We start from the raw sequence: 22,483 nt of genomic DNA on the forward strand, positions 1-22,483 counted from the left end.
CCACTCAAAAATTGTTCAGTTTATGGAAGATCTTGCCGTATTTACGGCCATAAATCATTCGGGTTCTTTCGGAAAGAATTTCGTCAAGTTTAAAAACAATAAATATGTTATTTACCGGCTAAGGGTCGGTCCGTATGGTGAAAAACTGTGACCTCGGTCTTGAAAATGCTGCCCTCGACCTACGGCCTCGGGCAGTATTTTCAAGACCTCGGTCACAGTTTTTCACCATACGGACCTCCCAGCCGGCAAATAACACATATATATCTATTTTGCTACGCATAGGTTCAGACCACGTTGCGAAACCGAAAAAGTAAGAAAGCACACGGAGGGAAGGGAGCTTTCTTTAGGTGGCCATTAAAGCTGGTAGACAGGAATCTTCTGATCATTTTCCCCTGCCTGGTCCCACCACCTCGCCCCAGACTTCGTGCAGATAAAGGGGCGAGATAGGCAGTCTGGGAGCTAGGTTTCCATATACTTTTTTTCCGATGGCTTGTAGTGTCAGGTTAGGTTGAAGCGAGCTAGTGTAAGCTGGAGAGCATGAAGAAGATAAAACTCAACATCCCGAATTTGACGTTCACTTTTAATGAAGCAGGATATTGGTGTACCGTTAACTAACTATTGTATGCTAGACGAAAATCATTGCAGCGGCTCATATCTCTACAGTCGACTTTAAATGTTTCTGTTACTCTAAAGGTCCCGACGATGAAAACATGTGGGAATGATTTTTCTATCTTAGACTACAGTTATGAAAATTTATACCTCTACTTAAGGATAGCTTAAAGCACCTCCGATCGTTTGATAAATTGCTTACTCTCAGAAATAAGTATAGACATTACCCATCCGAGTGCGGTCACTTCTTCCCTGTTGACGGAGATTTTAAGTTATGACTGGTGTCAACTAAGCCCTTCCTAACGCTGTTTACCTTTTCAACAGTGCCCACTTCAAAGGAGTTAATCTCAAGTTAATCAGTACAACGTTCGGTGACAACCTAACTATGTCAAAGACTTGTCTAAGCTAAAAAAAACTCTGTTTTAAGGTTTGATTGGTTGAATAAAAATATTTCTAACCTAGTACTTTTAGACTCTAAACTTTCCAAGACCTGGTTTATAAAAATAATGGATAGGAAAACAAGGTTGTGAAATAAAACTCATATTCCTCCGATAAATAAACCATTTAATGGTTCTGGGGAATTCAAAAAGTCAATCCATCATCACAATAAACGAATTTCATTATCCAGTACTAGTCCTTTACACATCCTCTTTCTTCTCGGTGGTGGCTGTCAGAGGAAGACTAGACTCTAACTCAGATCCCAAGGTTTGGTCAACGTCTGCTGGAGTAGGTTCCGGGACTGGGGCTGGAACTCCTTGAGTCCTCATGTAACTCTTCGCTACGTCCTAATCAAGGCCGCAAAGGAGAAAGGAGAAGCATCACGCTATAGTTTAGAAAAGGGCCAGTTTACCTACCTACCTATCTGTTTGTTTGTCTGTCTGTCTATATTTATCTTTGCCTGTCCTACTTTCAGGCAGCAGTAAAGGACTGTGACTCGTGCCAGAAGATGCTATTGCTAAGACTTAATTCTGACTGTGTGCCGTTAAACACTGACAAACCTTACCTGTATAAAGTTTGGAGCGGGACTCTCCAGGCCATGAGCCGCACTCAGCGACAGGTTCTCTGCAGGTCTGATGTAGTGTTGCAGAATGAAGAAATAGAACAGGAGTGTGATGACAGGTAGCGGAAGGATTAAGACTGATGCAGCGTATGACTGCTTTAAGCTTACCACTCCAAACATCAGAAGCTGAAACACCACTGTTGCTACAATCATCCTATAGAAAATGAAAGGAAATAGGAATCGTCACTTTCACAAAAAGACATCCAGTAAATAAATTATGCGTCCTCTTGAGGTCTACGCATGAAATTTCAGAACCCAACTGAGGTTAGGTTCAGGTTCGAGCGCAGGTCAGCCTTGCCTCTGTTTTCACGTGTTTGTTGTTGTTTTTCTGAAAAAAATTGCTTGCACGATTAAATTAATTCATTTTCTGTACCTGTTAAAAACCCTCGGCCACATCATGCCGCCACAGCTGTAGTTGGGGATGTAAATGCTTAAAGTCTGATGCATCCACACAATGTAACCAAATCCAAAGTACAACGCAACAAACGGAGTTATGATGGGCGCCAATGCGGAGTAGGACAGGCCCACCATCAGAATAAAGAGATGGTTTGCGAACTGGAAATAAAGACAAGGGACAAAGACCGTCAATGAGGTAAAGTACTTTAAGAACCTTGCATAGTCACTCTTCAGATTAGCACTGTCATCGCAAAGGAAAAGTCATGCATCAGGTCTCAAAGTATCAACATCTAATACATCGAATGTCTCGTACGCTTGAGAAAGAATTGTGAAAACAAGTAGCTACAAATCATTGAAGCGTTGGTTGAATAATTTTCCTGCTACTTGTTCGTTAAAGTTTCCACTGAACTCGCAAAGCAGCGATTTAGGGATAAATCTATGTCGGCTGAGACTAACTCTGAGGAGTCAATGTTAAAGTGATGAGGAAAATTTCTCAAAAGCACACTTACTCATCCACATGCATTGCCCCACACTGTGTTTGCAATACAGCCTCTTGCGCTCGCAAACATTCGGATGGCAATCATGTGTAAACCAAACTGTCTAGACTTGACGGGCTACCATATTTTCGTAAGTATAGGGCGTCGCTAGATCGCCTAGCACAGGATCTTAATTATGATGCAATATAACGTATGCATGGAATATATCTTTCAACGAGATAGAGATATTGATGGGCGACTTTTTGTGGGACCATGATTATGAATTACTATAAGCGACTAAGAAAGATCTCTGCTTTCGAACTACATGTTCATATGGTAAACTTACCACTCGGTCATAAAGGACAGGTGGTGGTTTCCAGGCCAAATCATCCTCACGGGGCGTCTTCACAAGCCACTTACGCTTGATTGACACCAGAATGAGAGGCACTACGCGCAATAGCTGCAGCGCATAACCAGTCAGAGTCGCCAGCATGATGTAACAAATGAAGAAGGTAGACTGCGAGGGAAGAGCTTCAGCTAAAAATGATGGAATCTGGCTCGGGTTATCTGCCATCTCTTTCAGTTTGTTTAAAGCTGAGCCAGCAAATGTCATGAACAAGAACTTGTTCACAAGCTGGCAAAAAAACAAGATAAGGAGTTAGTACCAATCGATGTTGATCGCCAGGGGGGAGGGGAGGGGGGGGGGCGCGGAGTATTAACCTGATACCCTAATAAGACTCTTTTAAATTCTTGATCCCTCCTTTATTGACAGTCAATTTTTTAATAGTCCCCCCCTCATACTCTGTTGATGGCGACTGACCCCCCCTCCCGCCGTTCCATGCATCATGTGATCCATATACCGTATGATCCCCCAAAACCCACTCGAACCCCCCCCCGAGATAACTGCAGAAGAAATTAACACTAAAATTCTTAAGGAATTTTTAATTTAAGAGCATCGTTACCATGAAAATGTACAATTTTCCCAGCGTAGATCTGTCCACTTCACTTTGGGATGGTATTCCTTCCAGCTTGCTGAAAAACTGCAGGATCTAACATGGGATGAAAAGGCATAGATGCAAATTTATTTTTGAAATTGTGTTCTTAAAAGATTTGCAAGTTTATCATCTTGTTCTAACACCATGTGTGCACGTTCTATAAACTAATCACAGTTTTATTCCAATCACAGAATTATTCGACCGATTAAAATCCATCAATCAGTCAGTGAGTCATTCAGTGATTCAGTCAGTGAGTCAGTGAGTCAGTCAGTGAGTCAGTCAGTGATTCAGTCAGTGAGTCAGTCAGTGAGTCAGTCAGTGAGTCAGTCAGTGATTCAGTCAGTGAGTCAGTCAGTGAGTCAGTCAGTGAGTCAGTCAGTGATTCAGTCAGTGAGTCAGTCAGTGAGTCAGTCAGTAAGTCAGTCAGTGAGTCAGTCAGTGAGTCAGTCAGCGAGTCAGTCAGTGAGTCAGCGATTCAGTCAGCGATTCAGTCAGTGAGTCAGTCAGCGAGTCAGTCAGTGAGTCAGTCAGTGAGTCAGCGATTCAGTCAGCGATTCAGTCAGTGAGTCAGTCAGCGAGTCAGTCAGTGAGTCAGCGATTCAGTCAGCGATTCAGTCAGTGAGTCAGTCAGCGAGTCAGTCACTGAGTCAGTCAGTGAGTCAGCGATTCAGTCAGCGATTCAGTCAGTGAGTCAGTCAGCGAGTCAGTCAGTGAGTCAGTCAGTGAGTCAGTGATTCAGTCAACGATTCAGTCAGTGAGTCAGTCAGTGATTCATTCAGTGAGTCAGTCAGTGAGTCAGTCAGTGATTCAGTGAGTCAGTCCGTGAGTCAGTCCGTGAGTCCGTCCGTGAGTCAGTCCGTGAGTCCGTCCGTGAGTCCGTCCGTGAGTCAGTCCGTGAGTCAGTCAGTGAATCAGTCAGTGAGTCAGTCCGTGAGTCAGTCAGTGAATCAGTCCGTGAGTCAGTCCGTGAGTCAGTCAGTGAGTCAGTCCGTGAGTCAGTCCGTGAGTCAGTCAGTGAATCAGTCCGTGAGTCAGTCCGTGAGTCAGTCAGTGAGTCAGTCAGTGAGTTAGTGAGTCAGTCAGTGAGTCAGTCAGTGAGTCAGTCAGTGAGTCAGTCAGTCAGTGGCTTCATTCATTAGTCAGTCAGTAAGTCAGTAAGTCAGTTAGGGAGTAAATAAGAGAGTTAGTTAATCAGTTTGTCAGTCAAGAATGAGGGAGTCAGTGAGTTATTCTCCTTGTCAGCCAGTCAGTCAGTCAACATGACAAGTGATTCTGTCTGTACTAACCAAGGGCAAAATGGCGAAGAAGATTAGCAAAGCGAGACCTGACAAGAAACCCTCAATGGCGCCTTTCACAAATGCGTTAAGCTCCAGCACTGAAAAACAAAGAGAAACAGGTAAAGTACCAAAAAAACAAGGACGCGTGAATAATTAAAACAAAAATGGTAAAAATATGTCTCATACCGGTTATCATCATTTATAGACGCTGGCTTGAGAAAAGCGTGATAAATGGATCGTTTTTTATTTATTCAAATTTCAGGTCGGTATATACAAAGTATGTAATTTTCTATCTTGTCAAAGACCTCTCCCCAGTTTGACCAGAAACCGAATGCGAATGCCCTTTCCGACAGCCCCTTAGTACTGATTGATTAAGAAGACCCACCTGGTTTCAAAAATGGCGCGATTTTTGTCAGATTCTGTAGCTCGACCAAAGATGATGTGAATGCGACAGGCACAGTCCAGAAGAACACCAACAGGAACACAAGTGTGTAGATGAGAACTGTACGTAATTTCCTGTTTTGAATCATAATTGAAAGAAAATTAGAATTGAAAGAAATTCTTGCGGGAGATCATCATAAAAAGGAAAATGTCTTGCTTGATTACAAACCAAAATCAATGCTGAACAGGACGTGAAAAAAGTCTGAGGAGTTATGTAATTATGGAAAGTTATACTAAAAACTGCCTTTATCTCAACAACGCCTTAAAATCGCAATATCCTTGGTGAAACTTAATTATACTTGAAGGACATGTAATATCAAGTAATGAATCTGTAATCCTATCTTCACGACATTTCGTTTAATTTTACATCGAAACACCGACTGCAATGTTTCCCTACGTAAGAGCTGTAAATGTAAGATACCTTGCCCACAGACCAATGGAGAGATTATTCCACAGAACACTTGTCAGCTCTGGGGCGGGCATGACGTCGACGGCCAGGGGGGAGTTATCCCAGTCAGCCTGATTCGCCAGAGTTGACGATCGGAGAGATCGAAAAACGACGAAGCTACTAGGAAGTAGAGTGTGTTTCTTCTCAGTTTCAACGTCTAGTTTGTTCTGTGCAGTCTGCAAAGATAACAATGAAATCCTTAGAGACTCGCGTAAAAGAAAATCAATCATCTACAGTAAGGGAAAAAAGAATTGGACGAAGGAGGACTAGGTCCTACTCACCAGTCTTCTCCAAAATCTGCGCAGCGCTTACGTGGGGGAGAAAGGGCTGATGGGAAGGAGGAGGAAGTGTCGCCTTCCTCTCTCGCTCTGTCCCTACCCATCGTCGATCTATTAAGTCACGATTACAATTATCTATTACCTCTAGCTCTGCTCCATACTGGGTAATGGAGTCGAATTTCGTTCCGCAGCAAATGAACTTCTTGTGCGTGGGTCTTTCTTCAGTTTGCTCAAAAACTGCCTGAAAAATATATTTCATAATGAAAATCACATCCATAGTAAAATTTTACCATGAGCTAATTTGTGAACTTGTCGTTTTTATCGTCCTCTCTCTTTAAAAAATGGGCTTTGTGCATCCCTTTACTCTCTTTGCCACGCCCTTGCCCTACCCTCTTAACTAAACGTGGGTTAGAAGAGAGTAAGGAATGGGAGGTCTGAAAAGACGGTCTTCTTTTCCAAAGATCAGCTCTCCCTTCAGCTTAAGTCTATAATATTCCCCTCTCAACGCTACATAAGCTGCAATACGAATTTTACTTTTGGAACCCCCCCCCCCCACTCCCTTCCCCCGCCTCTTTTCCCCTCCTTTGTTCGCCGGGTTTCTTCAACCCAACCCCCATGAAGTCTCGATTCGTTATGGTATATCCTTTAAGGGTGTTAACACGGCCACGCCCATTATGGTGTAAAGGGAAGACTCTGGGGCGTGTAAGCATTTGGCTGAAATTCACGTCCACTAATAAGGAAACTTTAAGACTAGCACATAAACCCGAAGTATAGAAAACTTACTTTTGCGTGCTCCAGCTTCCATTTTAGAGCATCCCGCTCGTTAACAAGTTCTTGCCACTTTTTGAGATCCTCCACAATTACGACATCTTCCACCTGAAGCATAAAAAACCTTTTCCTTACCAACAAATTCCGACTTAGTCCAGTTAAAAATCAGCTGCGTAATTGGAAATGAAATCTACGTTACCTCTTCAGGAAATAATTCTTGCATGTGGTTCTTCAAACTTTCGTAATCCTTGAACTAAAAGTCAATTAAGAGAATAAAATATGAAAATTTGAAAAGAGGGGACCTCGCAATTACTTCTCTCAGTAAATTTTGATGGCAATCTCAACCCCTCGGACAATGATTCCAGCTTCATGCCCCAGTTCGCGATATTTCGCAGATTTAACAGCTAATTAACGGAAGATATAGGAAAATAATTCGTTCAGAAACAACTCAGCTGGTATTGATAAAATGGAATAACTGATGAATGATTTAATCTTCCGTTTAGAAAGTATTTATAATCAACGTCGCTCGTTCTTCAGCTTTCCAAATGGGAAGCCGAGAGAGATTTGGGAAGGAGGTTCTTGCGATAGCTGATACCCGTTCATTATGACACCGCGTTTCAGAAACTCATCGACTTGCAGGGCCGCAACCGTTGAAAATATATTTATATTCTTTTAAAAAGATAAGATTGCTTCATATGCTACTTCATCAAGTCCAGCTTGGGAATAGGGCGTGACACTCGATACACCCATGAGTAAATCACACGAATGAATTGAAACGCGAAACAAAAGTTTTGCCTTAGGCTATGCAAGAAACGTTACTTCCCTAGCGAAAGATTAATTCGAAGTTTGAATTCGCCAATTAATTTTCGCTTGGTCACGAAAGCTTTCCGTATTTTTCCATATATTTTGGCTCAAAAATTGGACGAACTTTTATCAGTGTTCAGGCGCCCTTTTTTTGTGTTCGACACACGTGGTAAACACAAGATCAGTCAGTCAACTGTTAAACTCACCACGTAAATTTCTAATTAAATTATTTCGCGTGTTCTTAGAAAAACTACTCTCTAATGGATCAAGTTAGAAAACATATTTCATTTTCATCTCCACGACTTCTTTCGGTCTGTTTCGCTAACCTATCTCTTCTCCGCTTTGCGCGCAAAATACGTGTTACAACCGATCGTTACGCTCACTGTAACGCAACACGCAGCATATTAGCATTTTTCTTTCCACATGTTTCTCATTCATTATTCATGACAGAGTTAAACCTTTTTTTTTTTACCAGCTGCTAGTTCGCTGCAAACACATGCTGTTTCAAAATCGATTGACATTTTCAAGATCTTTTGAGAAAAATCTGGGTCATTAATGGTAAGAAAAAAAGATTATATAAAAAGCGAACTAATCTGAAAGCCTTACCTTGTCTGGCAAATCTCTAACCAACACAGCGTACTGATAGCCCATCCCTTTACTAAGATACTGTTGTCGGTACATGATAAACGCTTTCCACTCCATGTACAAAAGGTAGCAGATAATCAATGTGTACAGCCAGGCGGCTACAGTGTGGGCCCAAACTTTCGATGATTTTACGACGATGTTTGACAGCGCTATCTGCTCCAAGCCGCTCAGATCCCCTCCACCGTAATAATTCACGGGAATCAAAACAATGATTCCGTATGGCATGAGAACTAGGGCGATCTTAAAGCAAAGCTTCATGAACCGCATGTGAACCACCGCATCAATACCCGCGTAGAGGAAAACTTCGTCATCCTTCACGGTGAAAGCGGGAAAAAGCCACGAGAAAAACGACTGGGAACGTTTTCCAGGCGCTAGCGTATCTATCAAAAGCTGCCTTGGCGCGTAAATAATTTTGTGCTTCTGTCTTAGAATGCAAAACAATATTAAACATATGAGGGCTATAATCAAGTTGAGAATAAGCGCTGAGACAAACTTGTTAGTGCTGTCTGCTACTTCACCATCCACCGTGTCGTTGCTGTTAGCGCTGTCATTCGCCATTTTCGCAACGCTGTCGTCTCGTCGCTACACCCAGATTGCAAGGTAGTGCTAACTGAATTGTTCTAAATTTTATGCGTGGCTGAATAGCGCCAGCAGTCATAAATTTGATCGATCGATGAAGATCCAATAGAGTTTTCCGATTACGTGATCACGTGGAGGTTCGCGGAAGCCACTAGACAAGTTCTCACAATGGTAGACGCCCGTTGAGCGATCCAGCGAATTCTCTGTCTTTCTTCATGCTAAACAAGGTTGTTGGCGTCGTTATGAATTCGTTTAAACCGATTACCGATTTTAAAAAGCACATCTATTTGTAAAAAGAAAACACTAATAAATTATTTCTGCTCGATGAACGCTTTGAGACAACAGCGTGACAGTGAAGATTTTTAATACAATCGTAATTAAATTTAATAACATGCGAAACGCAGATCTTTCCACGCGCTCCTTGACTATCAGAGAAGAAAACGTTGGCGATTCGTACGTGAATAATTATCAATCTAGATAGTTCTAAAGGGTTTCGAAGTTAAATCGTATCGTTAGGGAGTGGATTTTCTATCGCGTGACTTCACTTCAAAAGCAAAGATACTGAATTTTGTGGTAAGGTGTGTTGACAGAACCGCTGACGCATAACTAATTTGGAAGATACTAGACATATCAATTGGCAGCAAGTTGCACGTCTGCACGGCATGGAAATGTAGATATTAGTTTATTTCTAAAAATTTGCAAACAGCTTTTTGATCATTTCTATACTAAAATAAAAAGTAATGTTTTGATCCAAAAAATATGTAGCTTATCGTAATTAAAGTTCTGTGGATGCTCATATATATTGCTCAAAAGCTTAATTTAAATTTATGAGCTGTTTACTTCAAATTGATTACATTCAAAGACTTTAACAATACTCGCTCACACCGATTTGCAAATAAAATTACGCCGTATAGACTTTAGATAAAAATTAGCACATTCAGTTTTATTCTGATATATACTAATCCCTTATTTAAATTTCGTGCTTTTACCTAATCTACCGACCACAATCACACTAATTCAGACCAACTTTGCGCAGTGCTAGTTTCACTTACAGCAAAACGTGTTGTGAAAGTTTATTACCCTTTTCGTTCGCCAGTTGAATCTTTCTCATTGATACGAGCCCTTCTCTTCTCCAGACTGTTAGAAATCAGTCCAACCATATGAAATTCATGCAATTCATGTAATATGTGCACACCGTAAAAGTTTTCGCGGTAAAAATTTGAAGTGCTGGCATCCCTGCCGTGTGATTTGTCACGAGTGGTACCAAAATAACCATAATAAAAAATCATAATTGTAATAATAATAATAATAATAATAATAATAATAATAATACTCACCAATAATAATACTCACTAATAATAATAATAATAATACTCACCAACAACACCGAAACCTGAGTACCACAACACCAAAGCAAGCGCATTCTGGGATGTACCAGTATTTGCAGGAAATACAGAAGTAAGAGCCAACCGAATAGATGTCAGGATAGTTGAAAAGGAGACAGAAACAGTAAAGATCATAGAGATGAGTTGCCCCTGGATAGAAAACAGGAAGCACAAGAATCAAGAAAAGACCACCAAATATGCACCCTTAAGATGGGAACTCAAACAACAGCACAAGGGCTACACCATCAAGCAATATAACATCATTGTAGACGTTTTAGGAGGATATTCGTCAGAAACGAGAGAGAATGTTATACTACTTCTTGGCAAGACAAAAGCTGACAAGACCTGATTTAACATGCAAAAGGCAGTAATATCAAGTACACTGAACATTACCAGATCATTTAAAGTACTTTCATAATAGTTCATTTCAACAAATAAATCCTTATAAAAACATATAATATTAATCAAGTTTTATAATATTTTTTATGAAAAGTCTTATTGGCTAATTACTTAAATATAAACAATTTTTAATCTTTTAATATTTTTTTAGAATTTCAAAAAAATTTTTTTTTTTTTGTTGGACAAAAGCGAACAGTTATGGACACTAATTTTTTAATGAATATAAACAAATTAGATATATAGTTTTAGATGTGTAAATATATATTTACAGGTTTTGTTTTCTCGGTCACAGCTAGCCTGCCCGACTTAACGTAATCATGCCTAGGCATACTTAAGTATACACTGCCTTTAAAAAAAAATAATAATAATAATGATGATGATGATGATAATAATATCAATTTCAATACTACTAACACCACCACCACCACCACTACTACTACTAATAATAATGATAATAATAGTAAAATAGTATTAAACGAATGTCTAAAATGTCCAGAAAAGTAACAACTTCAAACAGTTTATTGCTACGAATATGTCCACACCGTAACTAAAAGATTCGTGGTAGTTGCATTAGTCTCCACTCTAAAAAACTATTTAACTTAAATCTGAATAACTATCGTAAAATTTCACACTAACATCAGCATTGCTGTCCAATTTGTTATCACGGCTCTTACTTGGTGTAGAAGACACAGTAAACGTCACGCTATTGTTTTCATTGTTATTATCACGTTATGCAGAAACAAACTTTTAGTCCACACGAGGATTTCCCAGCATTCTACGCAAACTCTTCGCTCATGGAAATTCCACCAGTTGAGTGGCTCGGCGTGATTACAGGCGACCTTTCTTCGTCATCGTAGGCATAATCTCCACCATTAATGGGTGACGAACTAAGGCCGTACGTTGGGGGCAGACGGTAGTTTCTGACATAACTTTGTGCAACGCTCTATGATAAAAGTTAAAAGCGTTCATTGGAGAAATTTTCAATTCAGAGTCGAAAGTAATCTGGGATTCTTAGCAACGGTTTAGTTATTCTTTGCTGTGAATGGTCACGATTGCTTATCAAATAAATGTAAGACTTATTCCATCTCGACTTATTACTGCGCACAAATTATTGCGCTCCAAGCAGTTTGCTTATGTTTTACTTTGAATTCTGATTAGCTCCTCGTGATATTTTCCTTCGTTCTTTGTGGCCATTATGATTACCTCGTTTTTGTTTTTACAACAACATGTGGAAATGCGCCGTGAGATGACGTTAATATCTACGTCTTACCGAACGAAAGCTGTCGAGCAGAATTAACAATAATTTAGCTCCCACTGTTCACACTTCCCACTACACAAATCACTTCATGAAAAGGGCACTTCAGCTATTACACAACACGCATCGAGTACCAAGCGCCACACATCATTCGATAAAACATCGCACATCACTCATCACGTACCAGGCACGACACATCAAAAATCACATATCACGCCTGACACATCACACATTCCGCATCACGTGTATCAAACCACATATACCTCACATCACACTTCACGTAACACACAGCACACCACACTGACCTGTAAGAAACGAGGACTCGCTTCTGCCAATCCAGACGCCATGTTAATAGACAAGTACATTGAAGGTTTCAGACAATGCTGCTGGATAAACAAGAAAAACAGGATCGTGATAACAGGAAGGGGAAGCATAAAACCCGCAGCGATGAACGACTCCTTCAAGCTTAGTACTCCTGTCATTAGGAGATGGAAGACGATCATTCCAGCTATTATCCTGCAAAAATACAAAATAGAGCGACTTCATATAGAGCACTTTCTTCATGTGAAACTAATTTACCACCTCGCAGACCAGCGAGTTCTTTTCGGTTCATTTCATATAGCGTCTGCGTGGATCACAAAGAAGAACAAACATGGGGTATGAATCATGGTCCTTTGACATGTTACTCATTGTCCGAGGCCAGCTGTTTGAATTTTTTTTCGTCCAACTAAAGAATAAAAAGTGAGATAATGAGACAAAAAGTACCCTGCTCATGATATCAAAATGACGATCGACGCATGATCTACGCTCCATTTCTGCCGTTTTCTCGGGCTCAGTCTTTTACCCTTCTAAGCATGGGAGGGAGCACCTGCTCATTTCCTGAACAGCGATTAGTAATCGAGCCTATTTATGACCCTATAACTTTGGTTATCAACTTATCATCAAGTTGATCACGTAAATTGGCCACCGAAAGGGTTTCAAAGCTGACGTTTCGAGCGTTAGCCCTTCGTCATAAACCCATTCGCTCTGACAAAGGGCTGACGCTAGAAACGTCAGCTTTGAATCTCTTTACAGTGGCCAATTCACATTGTCAAATTAGTTGCTAAAACCAAAATGATCGTTTTCTACTACCCCACCGACGCAGCACCACAGTTTCTTTAGAAACTTACCCTCTTTATCTATGACCTTAACTTACCTGTTGAAAACTATTGGCCACATCCGCCCGCCAGTACTATACACTGGGATGTATACACAAAGTATCTGGTGCATCCAGGCTATGTAACCAAACCCGAAGTACAACACGAGAAACGGAGTGATGAGAGGAGCGAGGACTGAGTACGAAATGCCCACGATCAGAACAAACAAATGATCTTTGTACTGCAAAAGAGGGTCGATGATAATTAGTCTCTTACCAAAGGGTAATGACATGTTACATAAGTCTATACCGAAACAATTCCGGTACCCAGGATATCTAGGCTAAAATTTCAGTGATACACAGACCTATGTCCACCAGGAAAAAATCTCCAGTTACCCTGGGGTAAAATTTCTGCTTGCGCAAAAAATTCGAAGCTTGTGTACAAGCAAGGATCGAGATATCCCGGTTGCCTTATAGATACACAAGACTACTTGTAACGCACATTGAAATCTGGCGTGTTTGCCTTCTTTTTCACGAGATAACTCTCACTTTTAACTTTACAATTAATAATTTCCTGGTGTTGACGGTACAATAAGCTGTCAACCGTTTTCCTCAGCATCAGAGAAGAATGATTAAACGTTATCAGAGCTGTTAACTGAGAAGAGACTTTTGACAACATTAAGAAAAAAAAATTGCGTAGGTTTTAAACAATGCATACCAGTCGATCATACATGGCATAGGGTGGTCTCCAGGCCGCCTCGTCTTCTCTTGGAGTGTGACAAAACCACTTCCGTTTAATAGGAATGATAATGAGATAAAAAATGCGCAGAAGCTCCAGTGACGTCCCAGTTAGACCACGAAACACGATGTAACAGATAAAGAACGTGGCCTGCGCCGGCAAGGACTGAGCCAAGTACTGCGGTATATCCTCAGGTTTTCTCAGTATTTCTTTAAATTTTCCGAAAACCGCTGCCCCAGCGGACAGAAAAAGGAATTGATTGACAATCTGTAGAGGCACAACAACAATAAAGTTATTTTCCCCTTGATTCAGGTGTCCAAAATAATCTCAAAATGTCTCGCTTTTGGCTAACTTCGCTCTGGTAGTGGTAAAGAAAATAACCACTGGTTTTCAACCAGTTGGCCGCTTGACTCTTGTGCAGACTTTACGGATCAATATCAGTATCTGGGCAACTGGCCATCTTCCCCTCCTCTAACTCAACAACAGTCAATTGATGACAAGTTAGGGTTAATGTTGGGTTAGGGGAGGGGTAGGTGGGAAGTTTGCCAGATACTGATGTTGATCCGACTTTACAATACCTTTCTACCTTAGACATTGCAAAGCTCAAAAGCAAAAGAGATCATTATATGGAATTTTCAACTCAAACTGAAGAAATTAAGTTAAAAATTAGAAAAATTATTTATAATTTTGAAAACATTACCACAAAAATGAAAAGTTTTCCCAGGACAGACTTGTCCACTTCACTCTGTGAAGCAAGGCCCTCAAGTCTGGTAAGCCTCTCCAGAATCTGAAAAAGGAAAAATTCTACTTAATCAAATGAGAAGAAGGAAGGGAGGGGAGGGTGGGTTAGAGTCAATCTGTCTTATACAAGTAACAACTATCTTGTCAACTGGGATATATTCAACTCTTAAACTCTTTATGGTTTCTTAAAGCAGTGATAAGCTCTAATGGCAGGGACCACTTTGATTGGTGTCATTTTACATAATACAATGGTCAAATGTAATACATAATGGTAATTGGACTGAGTGAAGTCCAATTCCTTTTGTAATCATACGAGTGATTAACAAAATCAGATGACCATGAAGAGGAAGTCCGATTTGTCAATCATAAGTATGATTACAGACAAAATTGGACGACAAGAAGTCCTGTTACCAATTGATTAATCATAACCATTTCAATTTCTGAAAAAACAAATACCTCTAGTGGAGACAATATCTTAAGTCAGTCTTGAGTATGATTACAGACAGAATTGGCCAACATGAAGTCCTGTTACCAATTAATCATAACCATTAAAATTTCCAAAAAAAACAAAAAACAAAAAAAAAACCTTTAGGACAAACATCTCCAGTAAGGACAATGTCTAAAGCAAAATGTTTGGAAATTTCCCTGACTTTTTACAGGGTAAGTGGTTGTTGATATGGTTATTGTGATCAATTCTATGATTGGTGGATTTAGCTGAGTGGACTTAGTATGATTGGCTGCTTCAACTGCCTGATTACAGGTGTCCAATAACAGCCAACTGTCTAATTACACCATCCGATTACAACTGTACAGAGTGATTAGGGAAATATGAAGCAGCTGATGCACCAATCACATTTGAGGAAATTGTAATGGTTATAATTAATGTGCAAATGGGACAATTTTCGCCAGTTGTGCAATGCTTTTAGAGAAATCTGACTGTAAACCACAGCCACATAACTCCATAAAAGTACCTTGTAATGTCCAAATAAATCTGAAAAAGGTAATAAAATTAAGGGAAAAAATCTTAAGACTTTTTGAACACAAATTTTACTCAATTGCAGGAGTATTCTGTTGATGTACCAGCTTGCCAAAAAAGTCTAATCACCAATACCAGCTTATAATCCCTGCAAAAAAACTTGCTTTAGAACGTCTGAAACTACCCTGACTCTGGGCCACCTCTTTGTCCTTACAATGTTTGGACATGCACAGATGTCTGACTGCTGTCTTTTCTTTACCTTGGCTCCACTTCCGTTACAGCTCCTTAACCCTTTCACTCCCGAGATCTAATTAGTAATTCTCCTTACTATCTGCCATACAATTCTTACGATGTTAGTTCAGAGAATTTGGTATTGGATCAACTAATAATCCCATAATTGATATTCTTCTCTATTCTCATCACCTGCCTGCTTGATATTGTTTTGATATTGTAAGGAGAAATTCTGTCTTGGTCAGTTGTGGGAGTGAAAGGGTTAACTGAGTTGTACAAGCAGTTATTAGGTATAAACACAAACAAAAATGTCTTATTTAGATGAAATTACTTGACCAGCAAATAAAAGTGACTCTACTTACCAATGGCAGGATAGCAAAGAAGATCCACAGTGTTAAACTGGATAAAACCCCTTCAATGATCCCTCTTGCAAAGTTATTATAGCTTAAAACTACCAAATGACAAGATAAATTGAAAGATAAAAAAATTAAGTAATTCTCGGGCAGAAAAGTTCTACCTCAATGTTAATCAAACAGCACAAAGAATGTGTACCTATTTTTAAAAATATAAAATTGTTTCATGTACATAGGTGCATTTTCACACAAAATTCCAAAAATCCTATAGCAACAGTTTCCTATTTTACAGACAAGTGTCTAAAATTGCTCATGAATGTCTCAAGTTGGACACTAGTGTCTAAAATTGGAAAATAGTAAGTAAATTCAGACAGCAGCCCTTAGACCTGACAATATTGGTTGTTAATAAGGATAGATAAAAATACTGTTTATTATGAAAAAAACTACAATTACGCATCAATCTCTTTCAAGACTCCAATATTGAGTAGTTCACCAGCTCCTCCATAACTCCAGCCTTCAACACTTCTATCTTACAGCTTTGTCACCAATGAAGGCCAGCTTTGATGCAGCTATGCCCTTAAGTTTTAATAATTTAACCCTTAAGGGGAATTATTTTCTTCCCCTTACACATTCACCAAGCAAGGCAGCTTAGGATCATTAAAAAAACTTCTTGTCATTACCATGGAAAACATATAAAGGACTCGAAAGAGAGTATGTATGCTGATGTTGGGTTGTGTACTGGTTAAATGACTCACCTGCATCCAGCCAGGGAGCTACTTTTGCAATATTCTTTAGTGTAATTAAAGCTGAGATAAATCCAACTGGCACTGCCCAGAAAAACACCAAAGCAAATATTGCAGCATAGACCAGACCTGTGCAAAATTTCCTAATGGAAAAAAAGACAGGTGTGAAAAAAAACTGACATTAAGAGGGTAAATTCGAACCATTTGAATCATATCACTTGAGCACAGCTCTTTACCAATAATCAAAAGCATATAAAAGATAGTAGCAGCAACTGATGTTCAGGTTGTGGAAAGTTCTGAAACATTTGAGCCAGTTGGAAAATTTCAGAACCCCATCTTATAGTCTTAATCACATCACATCTTTGTAGTCTCTTTTTTTTTGCTGGAGACAATAACATTGTATGATTAAGTTTTAGGAAACATGGGTCATGATGTGCCGACTAATCTCAACAAGTTTATCTAATTTGACAGTGGAATTATGCATCTGGAATTTTCTTGTGAGAAAATGCACTGTAAGTTATGCATATTTATAGAGTGACTGAGATACTTACTATAAGGGCTGATTGGTTAAAAAATCTATCATTTATTATACTTATAAACAATAAGAAAATTGAAACATTTAATATTTATTTATAAAAGCATTATGAAATACTTTCTATCTGTGCACTAGCATAACAACCCATTTAGAATACTTGGAGAACACTAAAAAAGTTTGTACATGACAATTGCCTCTAAAACTTTTCTGTTATTCTCCCAACATTCTGCGGTGGTTATTGCCAGTAAACCCATGGAAATTGCAGCCAATCGCTTATTAAGTAAAAGAGGAAAGATAACTTGAGTTTTATTTAATCCTTGACAAATACTGATAAGCTGAAAAACTCTGAGAGCTTTAGTCATAATTAAATTTCTTTAAAAATTTCATACATATCCTTGCTGTATAAAAACTATACTAAATATACAGTGTCTGAGTTAATACCTTCGCCAAAGACCAACCCCAAGGTTGCCCCAGATGACATCTGTAACCCCAGGTGCTGGAGTTACATTCATATTCAAGGAATAGTTGTCCCATCCTATTTGCACTGCTGTTGTTGCCATACGCAAACTTCGGAATATTATGAAAGCACATGGATGAATGTTGTGCTCTTGGTTCATTTCGCTCTCTAGTTTGCTCTGTAATGTCTTGGGAAAAAAAGCAGAGACATTTGAAATAGTTAGTAACCTAAGTCATGTGATGATTGCCTGCCTGACTAACTGACTGACTGACTGGCTGACTGAATGACTGACTGACTGACTGACTGAATGACTATGTGACTGACTGACTGACTGACTGACTGAATGACTGACTGACTGACTGACTGAATGACTGACTGACTGAATGACTGACTGAATGACTGACTGACTATAAATGACTGACTGACTGAAGGAATGATATTTAGGAGTGGTACATCAGTTTTCTATAGAAATTTAAGTTGTTCTGCATCCACTGCTTTCAGTTTGATTGGAATACACACTGTTCAATGGCTTATGTGTAAACTGCTGGTCAGATTTAATTGACTGTTTTTTGCTTGAAGGTCAGCTTTCATTTCTATAGAAACATCAGGGTTTTTTAGTTAAGAAGGTGGGATGGGATGGGGAAGGAATCTTACTCTAGTCTCTGACGCCTTTACTTTAGTAAGAATAACTTACTGTTAAGTCCCCCTCATGTCGGGCGATAGAGTCAAATTCAGTGCCACAAGGATGTGAATGATGAGTTGGTCTTTCTCCAGTCAATTCATAAACTGCCTGAAAGTCAAAAAAAAGACAACAAAACTGTGCAAAAACCATGGAATGACATGATACTGCAGATGCATGTGGACAAGTGTGTGTTCAGTAAAAGGATCATGTGCACTATAACTAAGGTAGGTTATAAATTTGGTTACTATTTTAGCCAATGAGCTAAGAAATACAATGGCCTAACCATCAGCATGCTTGATTCCAAATCAAGGGTTTGAGACCTGAATGGATCATTGAGTTCTTAGGCAAGACAACTTACTTCAACAAAGACTCCCTCCACTCAGTTTTAACATTTCAGGGGGGAGCCATGGACCAGCATCCTATTAAGGTGGGGTAGATACACTCCTAGATGCTCTATGCTTCAGAAAGCAGGGATAGGCTGCAGCAGTTTTCGGCCACTTGGCCTGACACACTAAACATGTTCAATGTGTCAGTCAGTACTTGGCTAACAACAAGTCAGTGGTGAATTGATCCTTCCACAATACTCAAATGATGATGAATGAAAACTTAATTCATACATCATCACTAGGAAGTGCTCTCCTGAGGAGAGCCACTATTATGCTCCACTGACAGTCATCTCACTGATAAGCCACTGCCTCAAGAGTAAACTGACACCTTGACAACGAGATTGGCTGACTATTACTCACATGTTTGTCAACCATCAATCGACTATCATCTGACTCAATTGACCCCCTCTTGGGTGACTTTTGGCCCACAATTGACCGACATGTATTGACCACTACATCAATCAACAGACAATCCTAATCCTGGTTATTACTTACTTTAGAACGTTCAAGTTTCCACACTAGGTTGTCATGTTTTTCAATCAATGCCTGCCATTTTCTCAGATCTTCAATCATAATTACATCCTCAATCTAATGACAAAATCATGTAATTCAATAATCATCCAATCATTTTGATTGAGGCAACTTTTAAGATGGAGCCTCTCATTTGCCTATTCATGGCAAATGTCAAATTCCCAAAAGCTACAAAAACAGAGAAAAGTTAAGGTTTTCATGTGCACATGATATTTCTTCATTATTCGACTAATTTATTTCTTAAACCTTAAACTCCTGAGAGTGACCAGCATCTAATTTCTCCAGACAATATCAACCCTAATCAAAGATTAAGGTCACAAGAATAAAGGAAATGATCACCAACAAAAGAAGTTCTTGATTGTGAAACAAATTCTCATTGTCAGCACCATATGAAATGTCTAGAGAACAGTATGGAGAATACACATACCGATATAAAGGTACAAAAGGGTTAATCCTATGTATTTACGGACAATAAGGATACCTGGGTGTTAAGCACTGTACACAAGAACTGTTGCGATTCTAATTATCAAAAAAATAATCAACTAGTCACACCTGGTCTGGAAAAAGTTCTTCAAGATAGCTTTTCATGCTTTGCTCATTTTGAAACTATAAGGAGTAAAAGAGATCAAAAAATAAGTCTGACGAAAGGGTAACACGTGAAACATTAGCTTTAGAAACTCTTTATAGAGGCTACCTCACATTATCAACTCAGTTGATAAAATCAATTCATCTAAAATGGGTAAGTCAGACAGTAAGGAAAATTACTGTAAAGATCTTGGGAGTGAAAGGGTTTTGGTTGCAAGGGGTGCTGTGGTAGATCTAGAAATTTTTTTACAAGGTGGGGGGGGGGGGGGGTGTGTTTAAACTTCAGAAACACCTCTTTTTTAATTCTACACTTGAGCACAAATAAGGTAAAGTTTCAAGTTGCAAGTTTCATGTAAATTAATTAATATTGCCTCTGAGCCATGTCAATACCAAACATTCTTTGACCGATATTTCAAGAATTTCAAAGTGAAACTAAAATGCAATTAAGTTGTTGGAGGAATTTTGGTTTTAGACAACATCTACAGGTCTGATGGGAGATTTTGGCAAAAACTGTATAAGGGATTATGATTTTTTCTGAGGAAAAAGTTTTTTAGTTGATAAGTTTGCCTATTCTCATCGCTTGTTCGCCAGATGATTTACTGATATTGTGGAGAGAAATTACTAAACAATCAGGCGCGAGAGATGCCGTTTGATTACCTTAACTGGTAGATCCCTAATTAACACAGCATATTGATAGCCTTTTCCGCTGCTAAGATATTCCTGGCGATACATGATGTACATTTTCCATTCCTCGTAGAGTAGATAGCAAATAATAAAAGTGTAAAACCAGGCAGGAACAACGTGTGCCCAGACTTTAGACGACTCATGTTCTATGTTTGAAAGAGCAACCCTGTCCAAGCCATGCAGGCCTTCTCCACCGAAATAATTCAACGGAAGAAGGACTGCAATACCGTAAGGCATGATCACCAGGGATATTTTGACGCACAAGCGCATAAATCGCATGTAAACGAGCGCGTCAATCCCCGCATAATAGAACACATCATCATCATTGGCCATAAAGGCAGGAATTACCCACGCGAAAAACGAATGAGGCAGTTTACCCAGGGGAAACATCACATCCAACAGCAGCTGACGTGGAGAGTAAATCTGCTTGAGTCTCGGCCGTAAGAACGAGAATAGGCCGAGTGCGAGTAAGGATATCGAAAAGTTGATAACGAGCGACGAGACGAACAGATTCGTGCTTTCAGATCCATCATCGGTACTATTGTTGGCTTTATTTTTTTCCAGCGATTTGAGTGCTGTCTCTCGCAGCTCTCCTAGCGTTTCTTTGAAATAACTGGCCATTTTGGTCATTGACAATTATGAATCGAAACAAATTAGCAGACAGCTGGTTCGAAAGTTGATCGCCATAATGACACAATTCTTGATCAAGAGACTAGGACCTAGGGAGAATCCGCTGACTAGGAAGCTGAGCCAACATCATAAAACGCACGCGCGATGCCTGTCGCGCGAGTCGCGCTCTTGACTCGATCCCAGTGAATGGATAACGTGACATGGTGCAATGGAAAGGTATTGATACAAAAGACCACAAGTTAAGGTTTATGCTTACATCTTTGCAGAGTAATTAAGTAGGCAAGGCCGACAACACCATCAGCATCAACTGAAACTCTTATTCGACGGATCTCTAAGGATGCCGAACTCTGGTCAAGTAAAACCGAGACAATTAGAATGGGCACTATTTTAGCCGCTTTGAAATCGTTTATTACAACCGACGCCGACTTTTAGGCTCTAGGCGAGAGCGAGGGGGTCAGTAGCTTCCTTCTGCCCCATTTCTCCACACCGCTCCCCTGAACCACGTTCGTTGTGAGGAAGACTAGAGATGAGTTAGACACTTGATTAGTTTTACAAAGAAAAAAGGCATCGGATAAAAAATATCAGATGAGTTATGTACACCTGAGTGAGTTAACATCTGATAAGAGTAATGTTTAAAAATTCAAATATTTTATTTTATTTAAAGAAACGTAATATATATTTGACACAAGCGTGGGAAAAACAAAAACCATTATTCCCCCCACGCAAGTAACAGATGAATAACATCTTTCTACATCATAAGATCAAGCTCAATGTACATCATCTTTCTTAATTATGTCATTTCAGTCGTTAAACAAAAGAACTTGTTGCCAGTCACCGTGAAGTGATCGATTGATTCTGTGGTAGAGCAGAATAATTTCTCCTATAATCAATAACAATCAGTTGGCTTAATAATCGTACATCAGATGGTTTGTCGGACAAGATGCATGCAAAATACTCCAATTATTATTATCATAATTATTCTCGTAATCATCATTATTGTTATATAGTTATTGTCCGCAGGTTCAATAGTTCCCAAGATTCGTTGAGAGCGTAGACACCTGCACATTTCAAACCGCAAGGCCTAACATCTTAGACAAACTACTGTTTTTACGCGTTCAGACTTGGCAAAACAGTTAATTAAGCTTGGAATAAATTCGAAATGTGTACCAAAGAAGCGCGCGGAAAGCACCGCTACTGTTTATCACGACCACCTGCCGATGTATTTCAAACCAGATCGCCAGGATCGATTATGACCTTTCA

General features: G+C 39.5%; 2 protein-coding genes across 2 annotated transcripts; both read right to left on the reverse strand.

Annotated features, from left to right (window-relative positions):
• Positions 1-566: 566 nt before the first annotated feature.
• On the reverse strand, positions 567-8,792 carry LOC113677893 (uncharacterized). Its single transcript, XM_089191008.1, has 12 exons — positions 8,159-8,792; positions 6,948-7,001; positions 6,764-6,856; positions 6,123-6,221; positions 5,676-5,878; positions 5,199-5,329; positions 4,823-4,911; positions 3,504-3,590; positions 2,888-3,175; positions 2,043-2,224; positions 1,613-1,823; positions 567-1,394 (listed from the first exon to the last, which is right to left on the reverse strand). The coding sequence occupies exons 1-12, from the start codon at positions 8,753-8,755 to the stop codon at positions 1,248-1,250; spliced, it is 2,181 nt and encodes a 726-aa protein (XP_089047134.1). The 5' UTR covers positions 8,756-8,792; the 3' UTR covers positions 567-1,247.
• A 649-nt stretch (positions 8,793-9,441) lies between these two features.
• Positions 9,442-22,387, reverse strand: LOC113677892 (uncharacterized). The gene is made up of 12 exons (XM_027194746.2): positions 20,567-22,387; positions 19,877-19,930; positions 19,289-19,381; positions 18,420-18,515; positions 17,710-17,912; positions 16,746-16,876; positions 16,000-16,088; positions 14,390-14,476; positions 13,669-13,956; positions 13,011-13,192; positions 12,121-12,331; positions 9,442-11,503 (listed from the first exon to the last, which is right to left on the reverse strand). Exons 1-12 carry the CDS (start codon positions 21,221-21,223, stop codon positions 11,336-11,338), a joined length of 2,259 nt encoding a protein of 752 aa, XP_027050547.2. The 5' UTR covers positions 21,224-22,387; the 3' UTR covers positions 9,442-11,335.
• Positions 22,388-22,483: the final 96 nt, after the last annotated feature.

This window comes from Pocillopora damicornis, chromosome 13 (genome assembly GCF_964200805.1).
Source record: "Pocillopora damicornis chromosome 13, jaPocDami1.2, whole genome shotgun sequence".
NCBI lineage: Eukaryota > Metazoa > Cnidaria > Anthozoa > Scleractinia > Pocilloporidae > Pocillopora > Pocillopora damicornis.

Excerpts from the sequence above, each read along its gene's own strand:
- LOC113677892 (XM_027194746.2), bottom strand. The coding sequence starts at position 21,223 with ATGACCAAAATGGCCAGTTATTTCAAAGAAACGCTAGGAGAGCTGCGA. Across the intron at positions 19,931-20,566 it reads TTAGGGATCTACCAGTTAAG|TTTCAAAATGAGCAAAGCAT; the intron begins GTAATCAAACGG and ends TACTCCTTATAG. Across the intron at positions 19,382-19,876 it reads AAGAACTTTTTCCAGACCAG|ATTGAGGATGTAATTATGAT; the intron begins GTGTGACTAGTT and ends TTTTGTCATTAG.
- LOC113677893 (XM_089191008.1), bottom strand. The coding sequence starts at position 8,755 with ATGGCGAATGACAGCGCTAACAGCAACGACACGGTGGATGGTGAAGTA. Across the intron at positions 3,176-3,503 it reads GAAAATTGTACATTTTCATG|CTTGTGAACAAGTTCTTGTT; the intron begins GTAACGATGCTC and ends TTTTTTTGCCAG. Across the intron at positions 1,824-2,042 it reads TGGCCGAGGGTTTTTAACAG|GATGATTGTAGCAACAGTGG; the intron begins GTACAGAAAATG and ends CATTTTCTATAG.